The sequence below is a fragment of the Linepithema humile genome, chromosome 5 (assembly GCF_040581485.1).
Source record: "Linepithema humile isolate Giens D197 chromosome 5, Lhum_UNIL_v1.0, whole genome shotgun sequence".
NCBI lineage: Eukaryota > Metazoa > Arthropoda > Insecta > Hymenoptera > Formicidae > Linepithema > Linepithema humile.
The window spans coordinates 19,654,593-19,678,842 of record NC_090132.1 but is presented as its reverse complement, the minus strand read 5'-3'; the positions used below and the strand labels follow the sequence as shown (position 1 = coordinate 19,678,842).

Sequence of the window (24,250 nt, the reverse complement as noted above, 5' to 3'; positions counted from 1 at the left end):
ATATGCTGTTAAACTCACAATAGTTAATTGAACAATCCATACATTGCACACATTCAGACGTACATAGAAATCAAAAGGGAAGCGTAGGATGAATTAAGAAGAGAGACGTTCGGGTACACGCAAATGTACAAGTACGCGATGAACGCTAGAGATTTGCACATTTAGTGAGATTGTTTCGTTGCCGTAATGTTCATCTGTTATGTTGCAATAATATGTTCAGACGAATCTTAAGCATAGCCCCCCTAGGGAGAAGCATAGTAATCTCACCTTACATCCATTCTGTATAGCGTGAAAACAGGAAAGCAACATTATTTTGGTTATACCAAGCAGAAGTGATACATGCATCATATAGAGGTTGGGTACATTAATTGATTATGCTACATTAATTCAACACACGGTAAATTTACATAAACTGAACGAACCTGCCATGTGCAACAAATTGCCCACATTGTGGGCAACGCTGTGAGAATGTGGTGGCGGCGGTGGCCTCTCTAAACTGCTGACTCTGCCTTCGTTTGAACCTCCACCACCTAAGTCCATATGCCCAATAGCAATAAGCATATCTATTTTCACAGCGTTTGATTAAATATATGTATATGTATATATATATGTATATATGTATACAGCAGGGATGTGCATAATGTCAAAATCTATTAGTGATGACAAGTTATTAAAAAATTATGACGTTTTAACTTTGCATTAATTACAACGATCGAATTCTTGCTGAGAAAATTTATGCAATAAATGATTTAAGCAAATGAGATTTAGACAAACGAATGATACCACATATAATTTATTTCATACATGAATCAGTTATCAGATTGCAATCATGAACTCCCTATTGTATTAACACTGTAGTTAGTTTAGCATCAATAGAAAAGCATTATATATATATTCAGTTGTTACGTATGAATTATAAAAATATGTATGATAGCCATAAAGTCCGATTGACTGAAGGCGTGAATAGCAACTTCAAATTAAACAATTTTGATGCATTATCCCAGATATTATTATTTACTTATATAACAAAGAGCAATGGTCAAAACTTGATTACAATAAATGTACCTGGAGACTCATGATAATGGCCATTCATCTTTGCTGGAGAATCGGTCGCCAATTGTGATGCTGTCACACTTCGGGTTTGTAAAGTTCCGGTCTTCGATGGTGAAGAAGCGTTTGGCTAAAAAATTTAGAGACAATTGATCCATCATGTAACACAATATTCCATTTTCATTAAAAAAAAGTATTCAGTATAAGAAACAAAGTATAAAAAAAAGAAATTAAAAATGTCATATTTTTTGACATACCTCATCTAGAAGCTGTCTAAGTCTCTGCAGCTGTGCCTCCAATTGGCGATTATGGTCCTCGAGTAGCTGCATGCGTGCTTCTAATCTTCCTTTGTGCTGCCTCAGCAGTTTAGCTTCCGCAATCATGTCGCAATCGGGCTGTCTAGTGCTGTGACCATCCTCCGGCGTCGAGCCTGGAGTTTGCTTCGAGCGTAATCTCTCATACTCCGCTTGCAACGTCGCATTCTCCTCTTCCAATTCTCGTATCATCGCCTCGAGCTCCTCCCTCTGCTCGGCGTCAATCGCGGCCATAACTTGAACCGGACTTCTGGGTACGTTAACATTGTCGCCACCGTTTAAACTCTGACAATAATGTGCTATCAGCTGATGCTCGTCGTCACTATCCGGTGTAGAGTTACTTCTTGTACGTGATAATTCAACTTCGGCAAGTCGAGAGGCGTACATTTCTAGACGAGAATGCATGTCTTGACTGAGCGAGCTGTGTTGAGGCGAAGGCGCCGGACTTTCCAGCGCATCTCCCTCAAGGACAGTTTGCACTGGCAAATAGCCAACTCTAGGATGCTTTTTGAAGTATCGCTTAGACTTAAATTTGTTGCGCAACGCTCGTGTAAAGTCGCGAACGTCTTCACCGGACGTCGTCTGTAAAGCAATAAAGAATCGTTTAATGAATTGTTTCCATTGATAACATTTAAGTGAGTAAAATCAACAGAAGTCTTACCGCTGTGCAATATTCTTGCATCGGGTGCGTTAACTTGTGATTCTTTGCTTTACGTCCTGAGAAGAAGCAGTTCTGACACATGTCGAAGTTGAAGCATTTCAAGCAACGGTATCTGAAATCCAGATATTTTTTATATCAAAATATTCTGATAATCTTATATAACGCTGTTGCTGACTGGTTCCGGTGAACTTTATCTTACCTGAATCCTATGATAGGATACTCCTTGCATATGTTGCACTTAGCTTGATGCTTGGCGGTCTCTGCAGCGGATAGTCTATGTAATACAGGCAGCCAGACCATGCTCTGCGGTTCTTGTTGCAGCCAGCTCAAAAAGTGCACGGCCTCTATCTCGTTTTTATCCTTTCCTGCCTTTTCGAAGCAACTGCGAACGCTGGGCTCGATATTCGAGCCACCGAATGCCGCGACTTCGCCCAATTGTCTCGGCACTTGTATGCAGTCATGCAATAGAAGCCCCAGTTTCCGTTGATCTACCAGCCTATTGGGATCCGCGATTAAACGGAACAAATCTGCAAATAATATATAAGCGCCATTAGATATAACTTAAATATATTTATAGATCGGTATCAAATCTTGATATATTACTTACATCTATACTTCTCCTCCAAGTGTCCCTTGCAGAGCAGAACTAAACCGACTTTGAATGACAGTACTCGGATCTGACCGGTTCGTTGACTGAAAATTATAACGCAAAAGTGAGTATCATTTATATTAAATATAATATCTTTAAGATTTCTAATATGATTTAAAAATTGGAATTTAATATATATAGAATAAAAAAATGCACGTAAAGTACAGTATAAACACATAAACGTTAACAAAAAAAATATATTGTGTTTCATATTTGTAGAACATAGCCATTTAGCATACCTGTCGTATACATTGAGCAGCCAGTTGATAGCTAGATCGATACATAGTGGCACAGACACCTGCGCCGGGTTGTCTGCTGCGATTACTTCGTACAGTGATGTCAGTACTGTTACCATGTCGGGGATGTCAATCAGTTTGTCATTCTGTGCCCGGAGCCCGTGTGAATCAAACTGTTCCAACGCGGTGGAAAGGCTCAACATGTCCACTAAAACGACAAGTAAGGAATATAAAATATTTCTTTCATGTTTTTATTTTAGTTCAAGATGCCGATATTTCATTTAGATAAAAATTATTAGCAATATTTTTATGTTATACGACATCTAATATCATTACAACAATACGCTATTGCCGGTAAATGATTAATCGTGAAAATTATGATAGTTAATGAACACATGGTGCTACGTAGCAATAAAAAAATGATTTATTATTAAATAGACGCAAATACTTACGGCACAATCGCTTCTGAACAGTACGCAATTTCATGGCGGTTCGGTATGCGGAAAAGCGAACTTCGTTTAGATCCGCAAGAGAAGACATTAGTTCTATCATCTTCGGATGATCCCAGTGTGTAGTCTCCAATTGATGGCTATAATAAATAAGTTTAATTCAATTCTTTATATTTAATTTTGTGCACAGATGTGAATATAAAGGGAAGTACCAATGTTTTTTTATAATCTTGAAACTAAAAGAGACTGATATTTCACGCAATTGATTTTTTTCTATTTTCTACTTTAAAAAAAAATCAAGTTATTGGAATAAATATATATAATATAAACATATAAATATTATGTTTTAAAATCAATTTAAAAATTTTTTAAATACAAAGCTGTATTGGTAAAAGCTTTTGATCGTCTCAGAAATAAGCATGCCGGCTGGGGAAATTCGAGATGAATATGAGATGCAAGGAAGATCCATTACTTGATATAGTAAGGCACTTTGGCGGGTGTGAGGGCTCTCTCCCATGGTGGCTCTACGCTGCTCGCGAGGAAAGCCTGACTACCCGGAGTGCTGCCATCCTTCCCGAATCCGCTTAGCAACTTGTAACGCTCGTCAACCGCGACTTGCAGCACCTTCCACCTGCGAAAACACACGAAAAACTTAACATCGTCGCATCTCGAATTTAAAGCCCGTCAAGACGAAAGACGTTGTGAAAATAAGCTTTATAGTGCTAGGCAAATCTCGAATTCTCGTCTTGGTATCGGTGATACTTACACAGAGTGATGCAGCAAAAAATGTTACTGTATGTCTCTATATATTTCCAACCTTTAGACAGTCGTAAAAAGAATATTTTATGCAAATATTTCGTGTTTAATTTAAGGTCTCGAAAATAGATTTCAGATTATTCACAAAATCCGTTATTAGATTTAAATATTTCGATTTTGAGGTCTTCGTGTTGCATAAATAGCCACGTACAGAAATGATATATGAGTTTCGTCTAAAACTCGGTTGAAAATCGCGGTGATAAACTTTTTTTTTGTATGCCCGTTAAACCATACCTAGTGTTCAGATCTTCGAGTTTCGCCAGTAAAGCGTGAGAAACGATGACGCTGCTCGACGCGAGAACGCTCGCCTGGTCGTTTGCGTCCTCGATGTTCCTCTGGATAGGTACTAGCCGTTCGCCAAATTTCTGCAACTGCTCCAGCATTTCCGTCGCTTCGTTGGCGTCGTTTGGATTCTGCCAGCCGCTCTGGATCGCCTCGGCCGCGGCCATCCGCGAGGAGAGATCCTCGAGAGACTTTTGGAAGACACATATTTTCTGAAATCAGAAATGGAAACATCGTTAAATTGAGGTGCAGTGTTGCTTATCATTCAAATGTAATGATAATCAAGATAATTGTGCGCTTCATATGTATGTATTAATTCATAATCACATTGCTATAACAAACTAATACATAATATAAAAATTTGCATATAAAATAGAATGCGTTTAAATACATGCGCCATAAATTAATAAGAATCAATTTAATTGTGATTAAAAATGTCATTGAAAATTTCCCAAAATTGAATAATCTTTTTTGTTGATTCATTATGTTTAATAGCTTCTCTCACATTGTAAACTTTTATGCTTAAAAGTAGCAACTAATGCTCCATAAAATAAACACCGTGTATGCAAAACTATTCAGAATTTAACGCCGCAGAGCCGTATCATGGTGAAAACTTTCAAATGCATGGTAATTCTCGGCGTTTTGCCTTCATCCGAATATTCGGGCTACTGTATTTGCTTTTAGTGTTTTAGTATATAATTAAAAAGATTAGAGTAAAATATTTTATTCTTTTAATAATAATGTATTTCAATAACCGCTGCTTTTTGTAATGACATTTACGCGCTATTAATTATAATTTCTATTTTGCACACAATGTTTAATTACAATTTAATATTTTATGTATATTAATAAATTGTATATGCGCGCTTATAGATCTTAATATATTGCATATATAATATAATGTGTGTGTCATTATTTGTAAAAATGTTTGTTTTATTTTCAAAGATAAAACTTGATAAATTTTGATAAATCTTGATAAATTTTTAAATATTTCTCATTCATAAAATCATTAGCTAAATTATTTATTACAAAATATTTTTTAATCGTTATATTTTTAACTGACGATCATAAAACCATTCGTAATGTGTTAGAAGCTTAAAGAGCATTCTGCTGGCATTCATAAAAGTCTCGCTATTAAAGAATGCAGAAAAGCGACCGCAGTTAGCTAAAGTGAAAAATTTTCTCGTGGAAGGATTACGCGACAAGTGACACTAATCTGGCAAATTTAACGAGCTCATCTCGAGTTGTCTCAAGTAGTGTGAGAAGAAAAAAAATATATATGTAACTATGCATATTTTATGATAAAATATCTGTTAAAATATCTGCTTAAAACGTATTTTTAAGAGACACAATTTAAATGACGATGTACAGGGACTTTATCAAAAACTAGAATTTTTTGTCTGTCTAATTTTTCAACATTTTGCTGATGCACCATTAGCGATTCGCTTGAAATCAAGGTATAATAATTATATTCAATGGAATAAAGTAGCGAACGCAGTAACGTCAATTAAAATATTCATTTTTACGTGATGTAAATTCAAATTATTCATTCGAGGCAATATTATCCATTGTGCGCTCTGCAGCGCGCAGGTGTACGAACTGTTTTGTTGTCGTAATTACGACCGAAAATGGCACTATCTGCATAAGAGAAAAAGTTTCACATGTATGGTTGTTTGTATACGGGCAAAAAAGTTATAAGCATAACTGCTTGCGTAAAATTTTTTATAGTTGCGCGAGCTGTATTTATTGTATTATCATTTACACTCTTGTACACTTCGTGTACACTTTAGAGACTCGCTGTTATAATTGGGTCAAAAGTAATCAAATTATGATTTTTTAATTTTAATTCGTAACTAGTGCGCTCCGTTTATTAATGGAATGAAATCCATTTAGCCTCGAATTAAGACAAACGCGGCAAAGTATTTAAAAAGTTAATTCTTCTTTTTTTAAAATATATCTACGCTTTTTTTGCATTGAAAGCAAAAGGTAGATATTGAAGCTATTGTAAAAGTAACTGTTTTAAAAACGTTATATAACATTTTTCATGAAATAAATCCTGAAAAATAAAAAAAATATCGGATCACAAGCGATATCAGTTTTTTCACGTAACTATAAATAAAAGTTAAGTCTATGTTCAATTCTAAATAAATATTGCTTAGAATTATCTAAAATTTGACAATTTGAAATTTAATAAAATGTTTAAAGAAGTAAAAAGTATAGTTTAATGACATTATATCTTCGTTGTAGAAAAAAAATGATCAATAAATTTGAAGAAATTGTTAGAAAAATTTATTAAAAAATCCATGATTATTACAAAACCATAAAAACGCATTAAAAAAATAACAAAGAATCTAAATCGACGAAATAAGAGCAACTAATTTCTTTGTCGCGGAATAATTTTCTCTGTAATTCTTTTCATGACACCGGCGGGAGAGCGCAAGAACAGAGAGGTACGAGACAATCGCTAAGTACAAATGGCCATGCTCTCTCTGCCCTTTCAATTTTCATCCTCGGACAAGGCGCGGTAACTGGCGTCGCGATAAAATCCTCCGGGCATTTATCAGTCGGCGATACGACACGAGGGAGCGGGAAGGACGGAAAAACGGAGGAGGATGGTCGGTCGGTCTCTCACGATGGCATTTGCATTCCAAATAAACGCCGACGACGGACGCTAAATCGCTCTAATTAGTCGTCTCCCTATGGAAGTGCTTTAAGCGTCCCTTGTTCCAAGAGCAGGATAAGGAAAAAGGCGGATGCGTAAAAGCGGAGCGTGAATTGAAGAGAAAGATAGGTCTTACTTGCATCCGTGACGAAGGAAAGTGGGACAATCGGACCGATGAAAATGTCGAGTCCGGAAAAAGCTGAATCGCCTTTGTTCTGAGTAATTTAAAGAAAGAAAGAGAGATATCGTAAAAATATAAAAGATTATCGATGATAAAATCAATGCAATTGAACGGCGGAAGTTCAAGCTAAGATCTGCTTCAAAATAAAGCATTAATCTTGCATTATTATCATATAAAAAAGATTGAATAATTCAAAACAAGCCGCTATTAATATATAAATGAAGAATATAAACTCTGTTCGCGTAATGTCGTTCTGCTGTATTGTCGTTCAGCATACGTGATAACTTACTATATTTTAAATGAAAAACAGCTGCCGTAATTACTGGCCGGAGTTAAAATGTATGACGATTCGTGTTCAATTGATTGTATATGTGTGCACATATAACACGATAAAGTAATTATGAATACTACATTATATATGATGCGAATTGTGTCCGACATAAAGCATCTCTAATAACATTCATCGTGAATGCTAATGAGGAATTATTGTGTTCGATGAAAATGTAATTATGAACACACTAAAACACGCGCAACGTTCTCGCATCGTTCTTGGGCGCATCTGCGATTTGCACGAAATCGTGTGAAAAAATCACTGTAACGAGCAAACCAGATTTATTTCAGCGCACGCATGCGGACACGCACGCACGCACTCCACATTCCGGTTACGTAAAAAGTACGAGAGCAAGACAGTAATTTGATTGTACAATCAGATCCCTGCGTGACCGGACAGGCAAGGTCGATGTAAAGCACTTAACGCATATAAACCGGTATAAACGTAATACTTCGAATAGAGCCGGATATTTTGAAAGAGCAAAAACATAAAATAATGTTTGCGAAACATTATAACATTATAATTATTCTTCAAGTTTATTATAATTATAGTTTTTATAAAAAAAAACCTCTCCTGTAAAAAGAAATGGAACAATTTCTAGAGAACAACTGACAAATAATGAAACATAAGCATTTAAATGTCGTAGAAAGCTCAAAAAAAGATGTCAATTTTTGTGTGTGCAAATTTTCCAAGTTTGCGTTCTGTCGTAAATAAAATTATAGTAAATAAAAAAAGGTATAAAAAATATAAAAAAGCGGTTATTGAATTAGGGACATTCCTCAATAAGAGTCGCGAAACAATACCTTCGATTCTAATATGTTTCATCGTGTTTCAACAGAACTTATGTTGCAAGATAAAAATTACAGTTTGCTGAAATTGTCATAGAGTAATTTTACTTGAGGCTTATTTCGTGACTCTTATTAGAGATTCTTTGCTTGATTCTTGCGTGATAAATCGCGGCGGAAGAAGTTTCCTAATTTACACCAAGAGTGACACGGACTAGCGACGGATCGTGCACCTGCACGTAAGATAATTGGTGGGTCTGTCGATAATGCGAGGTCCGTAGGTCTTCGCATGCGAAATCGACGAAGCGAAAAGGCCGAGGCCGAAATAATTTCTCGCCGCGGCGTCTGCAGTATCATTTATTATGTAGCCAACCAGGCAATTAAAGTTAACTCGACCGTGTCGGCGTCGTCCATGCACTCTCGCTCTCTACCTCTCCTCGCGGCTCCTTCCGTCGTGTGTCCTGACGAAGAACTTCTTCGTGGAATTTACTAAGCTAATTGTCTGGCGCCGTCCGATATTCATTCTTGACTGTATGCGCCATTCCTGGACCGTTTGGTCATTAGTTGTTTAATTTGCAATTTCTAACAGAAGCTCTCGTACTTACTCTTTTCCTTCCTTTATTGCATTTTTGTTGAATGAATTTTAATCTATGCTGGTTTAATATAATAATATAATTGTTGTCCAAAATTAAATAACAAATATTACAGTTTTTACTTTAATTTTATTACGTATAACATAAATAACTAACTTATGAAATATTTGTACGTTCGTAAGTTGTTCTAATATTGAACAGCGATCTTATTTAACTAAATTTTTATATTGAAAAAAGATATAATTTTTTTTGCGGAATACCGATTAAATCATTTGTTAAATGCATATGCGTGAATGATAAATGAGAAATTGGAAGAAAGAAAGAATATTTGTAGGAAGAATATTCGATCAGCATCTTGAAAGAGTGGTTTTAGCAAGACGTTTTTCTTGGAATCATTCTACCTGCGATGATGCTTTTATTCACAAAGAAGAAGGTGGCGCAAGATGAGATCAGCTAGGAGCAGGTAAAGGATCTCGAGGGATTACAATATCTTAGAACACTCGTGATAAAATATCGCTTTTAACCTGTCAACTTATCTTTTAACAAAAATTCAGCTTGTAGACAATGACACCTCTATTAAATTTACACATCTTTTCATTACGCCTCAAGCTTCATAGAAAATATTAAATTATTACTTATATCTTTGACCAAATATTTTAGAAGACATTATCGTGCAAGGCTATTTCCATTGCTTTAAATATTTCCGTATGATTTCCTTTCTTAAATTCATATACAATGTTGTTTAAACTCAAATATTAACATCGCATGAGAGGAGACAAGGGAGAACAGACAGTAATATGTAAGACTCATATACAGAAGTTTCCTCAGGTTGAGGAAGTTGCAGTCTACGCTAAGAGACTTAGCTACGCGATATTGGAACACCGTATACGATGCATCTTATAAGCAGCTTATATACAGCTTCTATCACATGCAAGTTTCCACACTTGTCCGGCCTATCATAAGGATTATAACTGCAACCGTTGTAAAAGCATAACGTACATTTATCCTTGCGAAACCTGTGCACACATCGTTAACAAATTTTCCAGCGCAAAATTTATTCCTGTAATATCGAAATTATACTTTTATATAATATTTCCCTTTTAATAGCGATACTAAAGATGAATAGATTACATTGCATTTTTAAAAAAATCTTAATTCCTGATAATAAATTATATTAAACCAGTTTATGAAAAAATATACCATTATATTATAAAAGTAATTTTGTTATTTTTGTAATAACATTAAATAGAACTCCCTCTATAATGTTAGTAATTAGAATTAAATGATTTTCCTCCCTGCTCTTGATAATGGCTAGGGTTAAACTGCGCGAAGTGGGCAGGACCGAACTGGAAACACTTAGCGAAGGGCTAAGTGACAGGATAATTTAAGTGTCTCCACGTGTGTGTTCAGGAAAAAAAGACAACGCGGAACGAAGAAAATACAAAACCGCGCGACGACCTACCAAATTCTCTCATAAATATTTAGATTTTCCACGGTGGTTTTTGTTATTTATTACATTGTCGAGGCGCACGCGGCGGACAAAGAGCAACCCTGGCCCGAGGTGACTAAGCAGTAATATTGTGGCGCTTCGCCGTTGGCAGTATGCCATGCGCATCTATTATAAGTCCGGGTTCGTAGCCGCAAACCGATGTAGCCTAGACCTTAACCTCGGCTCTTCCCCCTGTAATCCTAAAGGCAACGCTAAAGTGAATGAGCTGTAATCAATGCGCTATCGTGGTTGCCGTCTTTAAACTGTATCCACTTACATAATGTGTTCATTAATTTTCTGATTTCTGCTATTCAATTCTGGAGTGCCTTTCTACGTTTTGCGTTTAATCTTAATAATTTTTAAATATATAATAATAATTCTGTTTAAAATATAATATATGTATGCGTGTAATAATTACTTTGGTAAAAAGAACTGCAAAATTTTATTTTTATATTTAAATACACGAATAATTTATAAGTAAAAACAAAAAAAGGGCAATTTTTTTTATATATTTCAAATATTTTTTAATAAAATATTACTTATGATCAGAGAAAATTTATTTTGTCAAGTGAGTTTCTGATGTTTCCATTGCTGAATCGATGAAGCTACATATGGCGTCGATCGATTCGTGGAACAGATGGAACTTGAGTGCACTTTAAACGCGCGTGACTGTCGTGAACATTTGACACGCGTGCAACGAATACTTAAGGTTACAGAAGTATTACTTTCATAAAGAGACCTGAACAACACTTGAGAAGAAAATTAACAGGATGACAAATGTGTGAGAAATATGTGAAGCACGTGTTTTTTGAACCATACAAGGAATCTGTGCGATTTAAGAATGCGTCGAATGCATTCTAAAACAAGACGTATAAAAAATAAGAAAAAGTAATATAAACAGTATTTATTCTGAAAAAAAAATACAAATTTTGTGTAACAGTTTTGATATTATAATTTCAGTTATCACATAATCAAATGTACCTTAGAAAATTCATCGGGCGCAAGCATCTTCGATTAAAGGTCTTGCGAAAAGTTTGGAATGTTGCGAAATGGAAAGATCAAAATCGCGGCGTAAGTATGTTTAAGATAACATATCTTAGTGAACGGCGAAGGAAGGATATTCGTGTAAGATCCCTCTAATGCAAAGACTACGTATACAAGGTAAAGAAACGGCATCTTGCATGACGACGGAAATTAGATACCCTACGAGGGAACGCTATTATGTGGGTAAACTCAAGAAGACCGATCCTTCTCGAATATCCATCCGAAGCGAGATTTTGTTCTACGGGCGATAATGTTCCGTACTGAAAGGTTTCGGTACAATATTGATCCGCTATGATTAGCGATTATTGTATGTGAAAGTTTTGAGTACAACGCGTAAGAGAAGGTATTCTCTATATGAAGTAAGTTCTGTCACATCTCAGGCCACAAGGTTGAAGTTTACGAAAAGTTGTAAATCGTCATTGCAAAACAAAGTATCGTGAATTTATTGGATTAAATAATAAGACACAAAGTGCATGAATTCTCACATCGCGCGATAAAAGTATTTCTCTCCGATAAAAGATTCGTGAAATATATTTCGCAAGAATATATATATAAGATATGAGACAATATTTCATGGCAGAATAAGCAAGAATATTTCGTTCAGGCAGCAAAGGTATTCGACGAAAATCGAGATGCATTTCAAAAATGCCAAATATTTTTATTGATAGACATGACGAAGACGATTTCATTCGAATGCGAATTGAAATTCACTTTGCAAAACATATCGATTATACCCATCCTTGATACATTTTTCACACGACGTAAAATTATTTATTAAATTTTCTCGTAGAGTTTGAAAAAAACTTGCGATCGATTTGTGTAAATCAGATCGACGATTTCTTACTCAGAATGCAAACGATTCGTTTGCACCCGATACAAAATTCCCTTGTACGTCTGCGATCCCCACGATGCGATAGCCTCCAGTTCATCATGCTCCCCTATTCTAAGTCGGTCATCAACTTCTTATCTGGAATCAGTCGCCTAGACTTGCGGCTGCAGGGCCGCACTTGCGACTGGTACGAGGAGGAAGCGCGCGTTGCATGGGAATTGGATTAGCAGCCGGAGAAACGGTAAGAGCAATTTCCGCGATAATATCTGCATACGAGGAAGGGCACGAAGCCCGCTGATACACCGCGCGGTGGTGCAACTGATAGCGATACGCTCGTGAGGGTTGATGCGAACGCGATGTACGCAGACGGCCTAATCCACTAGCTGACTGACAGTAGTATCCCCTAATTTGCATCGTAATGTCCGCCCGTGGCTCGACGGGTTCTTTCGGATCGCATCGAGATATTGTTACATTATCGTAATTTCGCAGGCAACATCGCGCGAGACAATTTCGCAAATAAATCAGCGCGACGTCTGCTTGTCCCGCTTCGCGAGGCCTGGCGCAATCTCGCCTTGATCCAAACGGGTCAGGCAACCATAGAATAGTATCTGAGCGAACGGCGCGCGGAATCGGATTAATAGCCGGAGAAACGGTAATAGAAATTTCGACGATAGTATCTGTATATACGTTGCGGGGCGTGGTGCAACAATGCGCCTCGTTGCAAATAATGGATGCTGATATATGTGCGCACGCACGTACATGCAGCCTATCGAGCTTGTTTGTGACTGCCTTACGGCAATTGTCACTGTATTGCCTCTTTGTCTTTGCTCAGCGCTCTACCATGCATTGTGCTATAATTTCTCTCGTCTTTGAATCAATTTCATTTTAATCAATTATATAAATACCACCGTATTTTGTCAGTCGTTACTTTTTATCATGCCTAGACATGATAAATATAATTAATAAAATTAAAAATACAACGCGGACGTGTACAATCGTAAAAGAATTCCATAGCTTATAATAAATTTTGACAATATTGCGAAAAAGATTGCGGTATGAAAATCGTACAAGCGTGAAAAATATGTACTACGTTATGAAAGGTATATCTCTCGATTATCCACCTTCATCATTCTTATGTTTGTTCCTGACCTCAAGTTCATTTGCTTTTTATTCGGTTATCTGTCTCAGACTTTACCTAACATCTTATCGAGAGTGTCAGTCATTTACTCATAGCGTGATTGTATAGCGGCCTATACAACATCGGTCTATAGGCGGTATGCAGCATGAAAATTGAATTAGTTGCCGTTGAAACGGTGAAAGCAATTTCCCCGATAATATCTATACATGATACCTAGGTCAAAGGAAAATGATAAACTCCGCAATAGATTGTGCAACAATGAAAGCGCATCAATATATGATTGTCGAGCGTTGCTCGTATGCAGCCGTATTAAATTCAGTGTTTTTCACAACAGAAGCATGCTGATGCACGACGACAGTAATGCATGAAGTAAACTAAATATATAAGTAAATAATTGCGAAATAAATAAAGAACATAAATTTTACATTAAGAATCATATATAATATTTATTGAACATTATTCAAACCAATCAAGGCATTGGATTAATTTTTCTGCTCACAATGTGTGTTTTATAACAGATAAATTTATAACTTCTTGAAATAAAATATTGAATATTCGACAAGAAAGATCCGAAGTTTAATGCGGGATCTACGGGAATCCTGCAAAATTGCAGTTTTAGGGTATGACAAAAAAAATCTTGAGGACCGCAGACCGACGATAAGACGCGGAAAATTGCGGGCGCGGCGCACAAGTGAAAACAGAAGGTCGGGACGCGCTGTCGTTGGATGTCTATCTCGCGCTTTATCCGAAGCAAGTCGCCGAGGCTCGGCTGTAGGACAGTGGAGCTCGTGAGCTACACGGGAATTGGATTAGCAGACGGAGAAACGGTAAGAGCAATTTCCGCGATAGTATCTGTACATGAGGGAGCGGGCACGGGACACTGATACGCTCTCCACCGTAGTAGGTTGTCCCCGCAACAAGCGGGGGCACCCTGGTGTTAATTACGCGCAATTGTCTGCGAGATCAGTGGCTTCAGCCAACCAACGAGCCAGCCAGCCAACCAACCAACCAACCAACCAACCGTTCCTACGTACTCCGCTTGCCACGGCTTATAACGAGATACGTTGCTATACGGTAACAATCATTATCACGCTCGTGTTAACGCACCGCCGCCGCAGCCGCCGTCGCGATTATGGAATGGCAGCACGCGCTTAGTCTAGGGCTGGCTTACGCACGCTGTTTGCACTCTTGCAAACACCGTATCGTATTGCCGCAATATCCGGCGGTTGATTTGACGATCAGCTCAACGAACAAGAGGCTCAAACTTTGACGATTGCAGTTAAACTTTACGATAACTATCGTAGTTGAGTTTTAAATAATTGAAGCATTCATTTATTTCGTTTCATATGTTTATTCTAATGGTTATCTCGTGTATTATTTGAGAGAAAGCTATTTTTAATGGAAGGTTTCCATCACAATGTCTAACTTTGAGCCAGAAATAAAGCGCAATACTTGAAGGCGCACAAAAGTTTCTTCTTAAATAAGTAAGCATTATAGATTGTGTCTGAGTCCCAATTTGAAAACCCAAGAGATAGTCAATTTATCTTTGCGATATTTTATGCATCAAACGTAATAGCGCTTGGCATTGTCGTATATTTATCCAGCATGTCTGAACGATAAATTTGATTTGACAAATATAATAGAAACTTTTTAGTCGCAAATTGAACCTGATGTAGAGAATCGAAATCATGAGTGGACAAGATTGGCCAAAGCGTCCAATCGTCTTTATATCAAAATCTATTGATTGCAGTAAATTGCAGAGATTGTTTAAAACATTAAATAAAATAGCTCGAAAGACAATTTTTTAATGTCTAACTTAAGGAATAAATGTTACATCGATAGAAACACACATAGACATTCGTAACATGTGGTAGAATGCGTTTCTGGATAATTGCTGCTAATTTGTGAAACAGCTAACAATCTTGTAATGGGTTGAAGCAGTATTCGGAGCAGCAGACGACGCAATATAAGCATTTAACAGACAATGCAGAAGGCATGCATGATAATTTGCACGATCATTAAACGTTTCCTGGTCCACGAGCAAAATACAACGAAAGATTTAAACACGGTACAGTCACGATAATGTCAGTGCGCCGATTACGACATATGATTACAGTATGATCAATTATAGCCGTTGGGCTGGCTTATGCACGCACGAATACGTACGCGCTGCGTACGATGCAAGTGTACATTAACGCGTAATAATGGATGGCTTGGCTTTAGCGCATGAACACAAAGACAAAAGATCTGGGTAATTGTAGCGCTGATTAATACATTATTATGATTACGAAATGGCAGATTGCGGCTAGTCGATTGACGTTATGACGGCTACACGAATAATTTATACCAATATCTATGAAGTATCGGTATCATTAATGTGTTTATATAGTTTTGTGCTCCGCAATATTTTAGAGAGATGTAATTCAGTAATTTGTGATGATTATCACGTCCGTCTGAGTGTCTGCTATGAGTGCAGAATAATGCAGCGTGAACGTTCGGCCTTTAAGTTGCGTAAACCTATATCGAATACATACACACACGCATGAGAGTGATCTCCATTACGTTTTCTCTCGCGCGAATGTCTCCTTCTTTGAAGTCTAATCGCACGAAATTAAGCCGAAGCCATCTGACTTTCATTTAATTATTTACATAAGCTTTCACTTTTTGTTATCTCATCAATAAAATATAAGAAAAGATTTTAATATTTATCAGGCAAAATATATCTTTTCCTTTTCAAACTCTCTAATTTTTCTACATGCAAATAAATTATGGAATGTATTTATAGAAAACTGCGAAAAATTATTTTTTTCCTGAATGTTTTCCTAAAACGATCAGTAAGTAAAAATTCTCCCTATGTATACATTGCTTTTCAGCTAAGTACATAAGAACTGCATTTTAAAAAAGAGCTGAATGTTTAACGTAGCAGATAAGAAACGGAAGACTCCACCGCGCGGATAACATCAAATAAAGAACCTCCACGGGTCAAGAAGATGTCATTCAGAACACGATGGGCGAAACTTAATTACAAATGTAATTAAAACAGCACTTGGTTGTAAATCCATTTTGCAAGTAAAATGTTGTACACTGCGTCTCTTGCTATTACGAAATATAAATATGTTTTGTAGGGCGCGATAATAAAAAAAAAAGTTAAATAATTTATGCGTAGAACATAAAGCTCATATACGCTCGCTAGTGTGCCTGTTTAAAAATAATTCACCAGTCACCGTTTGTTATAATCTTAATTGCGCACACGCGCGCGTTCGCTGGTGTGTGACAAGAGGAAAAAATTTTTCGCGCATTTTAATTCGTAATATAAGATTTATTCATCAGGGTGAAACAATTCTCGTGAAAACAAGAAATATTTTGTATAATGTACACGTGCCTTAATTAATCTATTCAGACACACACGCGCGCAGTATGGCCGGGGATAAAAAGAAATTTAATTATTCAAGGATGCGAGAGATAGGCGCAAGCATGTTATTCCAACCGTGTCCCCTTTAAACAATTCTTCTCGCTGACTAAACTGCGGTAGTACTTAAGAGGGAAAGGTTAAAGGTGCTCTTTTAATTTAGACAATGGCATCTTGTGATCGAATCGAAGAATATATAGAATATGTATATATGTCCCGTTCTCTATATCTGGTGAGAGATAAGAATACATACGTCGAGGATTGTTTAGAAATTTAATTAAACTTGACGTGCTTCTATCTTATCAGAAGGAGAGATAACTAAGTATAGATAACGTATATTGATATATATATTTTGCGCAATCTTTTTCACACGTACAATACCGTGTATTTTAATTCCGAAATTATCGTACGTTCAATCTTAACGTTCAGATTTAGTTTCAAAAGTATTTAAAAGCGTTTCCTCGCTTATTCAAAATAAAGTAAACTGATTATTAATTGATTATTAACGTCATTAATTCGCGATAAAATGGCTTTGGAGAAGATACTTCGGAGACAATAATTGCGCGTGTCGCTCACGTTGTGTAACCGCGCCGCGTGACAATCGACCACATTGTTATGCGATGCGTTTAATTAAAGATTCAGTGCAAATGAGTTTCGCGGACGCGTTGTAACTCGTCTTTAACTAGGGCACGAGGACTCGCACGGGTGCACGCATCCCCTGCTGATTATGACCTGGCACGGTGGAAATATAGAGGTGCATTGTAGAGCGAAATAGTTTTGCAGCAACGTGGGACACGTGCTTAACAGCTCTGAAAGAACTTACGTAGAAAAGTATGCTTATACGATAACGAAAAGAAGTCGCCTTCCGTAACTTGAAAGACAACGATGTATAAAAATAATGCGAAAAAATTCACATTTGAGATGAACCAAGATGAAATAAAAATGAAATAGGATTTATAAAATTCAAGAAATGTTATTCTGATTTATTCTGAATATTTATATTAAACTTTAAAAAATTAATAATAAATAACGTATTTTCTTTTAATGATGTGACAACATTTAATACTTTTGCGTACAAAAAAGTTATTAAATCAAATTTTTTTAAGTTTTATAGTAATTTTATTTGGAACATTTTCATAGAAAATGTTGTTCTATGTAACATGACCTGCAATATGACACATACAATAAATATACGAATAAGATGAAACGTAAGAATTTTACATACGACAATGTAGAAACTCCACGAAATGCATGGTGTCTATAAAGTTGCTTAATGTGCGAATAAAATGAACATTGCACTATCCTTTCACGCGAAAGAAGTAAAAGAGTGTGCTGGCATTATGCAAAAACATGCAATTGCAGCGTAAGAAGATTGGCAGGCAAGGTATTATAAAGCGTTTTATTAAAGATCTCGCGCGCGAACACATTTCGCATGCCTGTCGGAACTTTGTGACCGCCGGTCATCTCGCCGCACCGTATGCAATGCGTTTACGCATAATGTGTACGCATAAATTCACGGCTGAAAGCGCATCTAACTGAAAATGAATGGTGCGCATTATAGCGTAAATTAAACTTGCACGTGTCGCACTAAAATTCCAAAGGAGATTACAAAGAAATAATTTTAAAAATGCAGGTCAAACACGGTCAATGTGTTCCGATATTGATAAATTAATTTCCGTGTGTGCAAAATAAATCCAACTCGTATAAAACTATTACTGTATATACGTTAAAACGTGCGATATTGTTAAATTATAACGGGCACGTTTACTCCCCGAACGAATACACGTGCGTATTTTAATCTCGATTTTCTCATAAATATTCATGACACTCGATCGTAATTTTTTATAAACGTATTTATTACAGTTTTATCACGTGCATTATAATCAGTACAAAGCGCAATATAAAACTGTCACCGATATATTCGGACGTATACGCTTCATTTATTGCATTTCAGCGCATCCATATATCTATATTGCAATCCTCATGCATGCAAAAATGCTAATGCATGCACAAAATATCATTAAATGCAATCACTAAATGGAATGTCTAACAAAGCAGAACTTTCAATCGGATATTCTTGTTAATTAGAATAAAATTTTGTTGAATTGCACCGATATTTATGCAACATTAATTCAGAATCAGATCAAGAGATATCGAAATTGTGTATAAAAAATGGTGAATAAAAATATCATTTTTTTAAATTTTATGTAATTTTAATATTATTGCATTTTTGGAAAAAAATTGAATTCTTAATCAATGTAAAAATTTAAATAACTTTCCCATGCGGTAATTCATAATAAAAAGACACTGCAACACAAAATTGCAATTCCGGAGAAAGTCCTAGGTTAGTAAAAGCGTATCACAACGCGCAACGTAGATAAAATTTCTCATACAATCTGAAATTTCCCCTATTTTGTTTCTCAATTTCAAAAAATGAAGATTGAAAGCGATGCACGTCGCCAATTCTTGTACCGTTTGCATATACAGCAAAAAATTTGTCATGAAATCTCGTTAAAACATACCTTGCTAGGAAGTCGTAATATCTTTAAGATACTTCACATAAAAGCACGAGATATGTTTTTATCTACTGGAATATATGTATATATATATGTGTATTTACTATAATTTTCACATATCTTTTATTGGGATATTTTCTCTACATTCTATACGAAAACATCTCAGTAATATACTGTATTTTATTGTATATTAGAATGTATTTTAAGAAAATCGGAAAATTGTACCGGATATATGTACGTATAAGCGAGCGAATCGGCTCAGCGAGCGAATCGGATCGTATTTACATATTTTATAATATTTTTGAATACCACCCGTACTTACCTTATTTTTGAATAAATTAAAGTAAGTGTGGGTGAATGGGATCGATTTTTCAAAATATAACATATTCAAGAACGAATTCGCTCCGCCCGACGATCCGATCCGCAATAACCTTACGTTTGGCGTATTCAGGATAATTATAGTATATCCCGCAGATTTTCATGGGTGGGTAAGCTGTGTAGATAAGCACCGTGCGTTTTTTATTCGCAAAAAGCACAGAAACGCATACGAGATAGTGCGTGCCCTCGGTGACTCGATGTTATACGCGTGACATGCATTAATGCAACGCGACTCGGACGCCCTCAACACTCCAAGTTCTGCCTCTCGTAAAGCGCGGAGTGGAGGGCGAGATTGCGCCGGACTTAATGGGCCTTTAACCCTTGTGCACTTCAGCGGCCCGTACGGCGCGGAGACTTCCGGTACAATTTTCCTATTGAAGACAGCCCCGTTTGCGCCATTAAAATCCCCCTGTTCTCTACTGTTCCTGCTTGCGACGAAGCGAGCACTTTTTCTCTTTCAAAATCGCTTTAAAAATTCAAATATGGTTTATGGTTTTTTAAACGCGTTAATTATTTTGGATTTTTATCATTATTATTGCATTTTTTGATAATAATCGACTGTTATAATATGAAAAAAGCCCGGATTAAAAAAATATTTATAATTACATCTATCAGCGTTTGTAACATTTCTGATCACGGTAATTAAAAGTGCCTGAGATTTACGTGCCAATAATAAATTATTGTTAATCTTCTTCAACGTAAAAGCGTTTGTCAGATTATTGATGAATTTCTAAATAATTATATTGATGGAGTGTGTTTATCTTTAATTAACTTCAACTTTGACATAAAACATTTTAATTCGGCAGGGAAATGGTTAAGTTAGTCCTACTATTCTCTTTCTCCCTCTTTTCCTGTCTCTCCGTCGTCCTTATTACTCCACATTGTTTGTTCTCCCGGTCCCCTTTAACCATCGGACAAAGTATGATGAATGGGATACTGAAGGATCGGTGTGAACGCAAATCCAGCAGCGGAATTTACGTCGTTGATGCGTGCGCGTCTCCCTCCCTCTCTCTCTCTCTCTCTCTCTCTCTCTCTCTCTCTCTCTCTCTCTCTCTCTCTCTCTCTCTCTCTCTCTCTCTCTCTCTCGCTCTTGCTCCTTCCACATGCGACGGAAATTAAGGGGGCCGTAATTAATCCCCACCTTTTAGGTGTTCTGAAACCTTGATGTTCGCTTTGAAGCGTATTTCCTCGCGTTACCGAGAGAATACTATTGCCCAGAGTTACGTGACTGTACTACCAACAAGTTTTACATTTACGACTATGCCGGGATGCTTCGCCGCCTATTTATGATAATTCGGTCGCTTTATGGTCGAGCGAAAGAGATTTGTGGCGTTTCCGCGGAGCAGTCGGGAAATATTTGGCGTTTCTCCGAACACGTTTTCGAAAGTGACAAAAGAACATGCGACCGTGTTTGAAAGCACTTGTACGTGTACGTAATATACTTTTCATCGTAAATATGCGTACCATTGTTGATGGAGAAGGAATGTTTATCTCGCAAATTGCGAAATTTCAACTTATTGCGTTATTTAAATTGAAATGTATAATATTACATAGTTTTTAAGGCGTCAGATTTTATTATGTGCATTTGCGCAAGAATACAATAGGCGGATTATTAAATAATCTCATTTTGATTGATATCTATTATTGCAATTTTATTTTCTTGCGTTACTAAAGCGTTTATTTGTTTATCATTCCAATAGTACGAAGAATGCTTCTACGTAATAGATTAATCGAGCACTCGAGAAAGACGAGTGAGAGACGATCTAAAACCTTTCGAGTGTTTGGATCAGAAGAACATCCAAGCCATCTACAGAGAAAACTTTCCCTGCCGTCGAAGTACTCTTGCTGCATTTCGTTTTTTTCATTTTATCCCGTTTCTTCAACGAACATGACGAATGAGGGCGAAAAATCTACGAATAGTTCAAATCCAGCGGTAAAATTTGTTACAAATCGTTGATACCCCAGTCGCTTTTGGAGGTATCACGGTCGAACGACGATGATGTAGCGGAAATTGAGCGCATGAGAGGTATAATATTAACTCCTTTGGCTGCTATCCAGAATACTCACATTTTCGTCATACTTTTAATGCCGCTCCACAATTATTTCTATCTCTATTTTCCGACCGTTTTATCGACGGCGAGAGAAAAATTTGTTTTTGCGAAAATGCTGACAGAGCTGACAGAGCTTTGAAACGAGGTCAAAACAAATTATTTTTAAAACGCGCCGCAATTTGTCGATTATTATTATTCATTAACGCATTTTCATAATTTTTAAAATCTCTTTGATACTGTTTTCTGCTATTCTTCTTGATTGATGCATTTTTGGAAAAAAAAAAATATTTTGCACACACGGCATTAATTATACATTTTATTAGTATTTATTACACAAAGCCAAAATGTCATATCATATTTTATGCTGCAAATATAATTAATATCATTCAGTAATAAATAAATGTATAAGTAAAGGACTATTTATTACAGTGATATTAAAAATGCATTTCAAAGTGCTAAGGAAACAACAAATATTTAAATTATTTTAAATAGAGATTTAATTTAATCATTAAAACTTTTCGAATACGAATTGCGAGAAAGAAAATTTTTAACAAAATAAAAAAGAAGAGATTTATTCTAACTGCGACAAGTTGATTAAATGTAAAAAATAAAAAATATCAAGATTATCGCACTTTGCATTACTATTAAAGTTGCAATCCAGGATGATGCTTCGCGATCAGATTTATGATATAAGAAATAACGAAAAGCCGTGACGTGTTTAAATTTTAACTCAGAATGCGCGCTAATGTAATGAATTTCGAGCTCGACGTGCTGAAAGCGTCCATTTTTCGCGGTGATTTATCTTGAAAATTTCCTTCTCTCTCACACAAATTTTTAAGTTCGACGTTCATTATCCATCGTCAAAGAGATACAGATGACTTTGATTCTCGGCTCTGCTCGGAAACTCGAAGGATCGACAATCATCGCTCGTGGTCTTGTTTTACGACCGTATATTTTTTCTTCGTCTGAGGCGCAAAGGAACTAGATAGCGTGGAGAAACATCAGACGTGTTTGCTTAGCTATCCCGTCTGACTGTGAAGAATATTTATCGTAGAAAGAACTCGATAGAAGAGAATCTTACTTTCCGCTTTAAGAGCTTGAAGATTGATTACAATTATATAATTATACGAAAGAATTAAACAGATTAAACACATAAAAAAGAAACACGACAGAAAGAAGAATTATCTTATTAAAATATAAAATACAGGTTTTTCGCATTTTCTCTCAACAATTTTAGCGGATTTTTTCTCGTGATGTTTTTTCTGTAATTTTTCAACTTCTAACCTATTTTACAAGTACAGTAAAATTACAATCTTCCTACTAAACATGTCGATCGTGCACTCTGCCGATCGCAATTCATTGATCTTTGTTTCTGTGTTCGCGAAATTCGAACCTCTTAAAAACTCCGAGATAGACACGCTTGATAAGGTCAGTGGTCAATTACATACAGTACAAACGAGGCCCTGTTGAAACAGACTCGTAGGTTGGCGCGTTGCTTGAGCCCGTATAAACCGACCGTCGGACTACTTAGACCCGTGTGTAACGCGAGTTGAAAGGCCATTTGAAATCTGAGATTCTTAGCACAGCTGTCTCCCTGCGTAATCTCGACGTCGACCAGGTCTCCGGCCGTTGCGCTAGTGTTGTCATCATTAAATTCGCAGGAAATTCAGAACGAAGAAAGAAACTACGTTCCCGCGTGTATCCCGGCATTAATTAAGCGGCGTGTGTGATTCGATAATCAAAACCCATCGCCGTTTGGAACGTCGACGAGCCACTAATTAGGCAGCAGAAATGAGGCACGGCATTGTTCCCAATCGCATTTCGGGGGATCATGGAAATTAAATTAACAGCCGCCTGTTATCAGTTAATGTTATGCGACTTGCTGTTATTGTTTTGTTGATCATTTTATCGCGATAAGAATATAAAACTGTTTTAATATTGTGTCCTTTGAATAATCTAGATGTGTGATATCTAATAAAGAATTCAAAATAATTTTACAAACTAACATTTCGATGTATTATTTGTCTCGCTTTAATCACTTTAACTCTTTCCGAGCTCTTTCTGTTTCCCATGTTGCAGCAGTTACGTTAATAATTTTCACGCAAATTCCTACAAACGTCACGCTATCGTACTTATACTTGTTCGATAGCACTTAGCAAAGCATGTAGTATCTTCGCAATTCATGTCCGCCAGCGCAATGTAAATCGCGATCGGAAACGCACGCAGTACATCGAGCTGAAAGTCGAACACATCGTTTATCGCCATTCAAGATATCGCAAATCCGATAAACTTGCTCGTCATCACGAATAATCCTGTGTATGTGCAGTGACCGTCATTCCCACGGAACTTCTCTTTCCGGTGTATTGCGTGACTCGAAAAATTCACAA

General features: G+C 36.5%; 1 protein-coding gene across 15 annotated transcripts in view; it reads right to left on the bottom strand.

The window, feature by feature from the left end:
- Window positions 1–24,250, bottom strand: part of Dys (Dystrophin) — a 419,847-nt gene that overhangs the window by 1,612 nt on the left and 393,985 nt on the right. For 9 of the 15 annotated variants that reach the window (XM_067355317.1, XM_067355318.1, XM_067355319.1 and 6 more), the window contains 10 exons: window positions 4,410–4,669; window positions 3,832–3,990; window positions 3,363–3,499; window positions 2,914–3,118; window positions 2,633–2,718; window positions 2,225–2,552; window positions 2,026–2,137; window positions 1,308–1,946; window positions 1,066–1,180; window positions 423–563 (listed from right to left, as the gene is read on the bottom strand). In XM_067355317.1, coding sequence (XP_067211418.1) covers window positions 423–563; window positions 1,066–1,180; window positions 1,308–1,946; window positions 2,026–2,137; window positions 2,225–2,552; window positions 2,633–2,718; window positions 2,914–3,118; window positions 3,363–3,499; window positions 3,832–3,990; window positions 4,410–4,669 — 2,182 coding nt within the window. Of the gene's footprint in view, window positions 1–267; window positions 280–422; window positions 564–1,065; window positions 1,181–1,307; window positions 1,947–2,025; window positions 2,138–2,224; window positions 2,553–2,632; window positions 2,719–2,913; window positions 3,119–3,362; window positions 3,500–3,831; window positions 3,991–4,409; window positions 4,670–24,250 lie in introns of all 15 variants that reach the window. The other 6 variants (XM_067355321.1, XM_067355323.1, XM_067355324.1 and 3 more) reach the window with 4 other exon arrangements.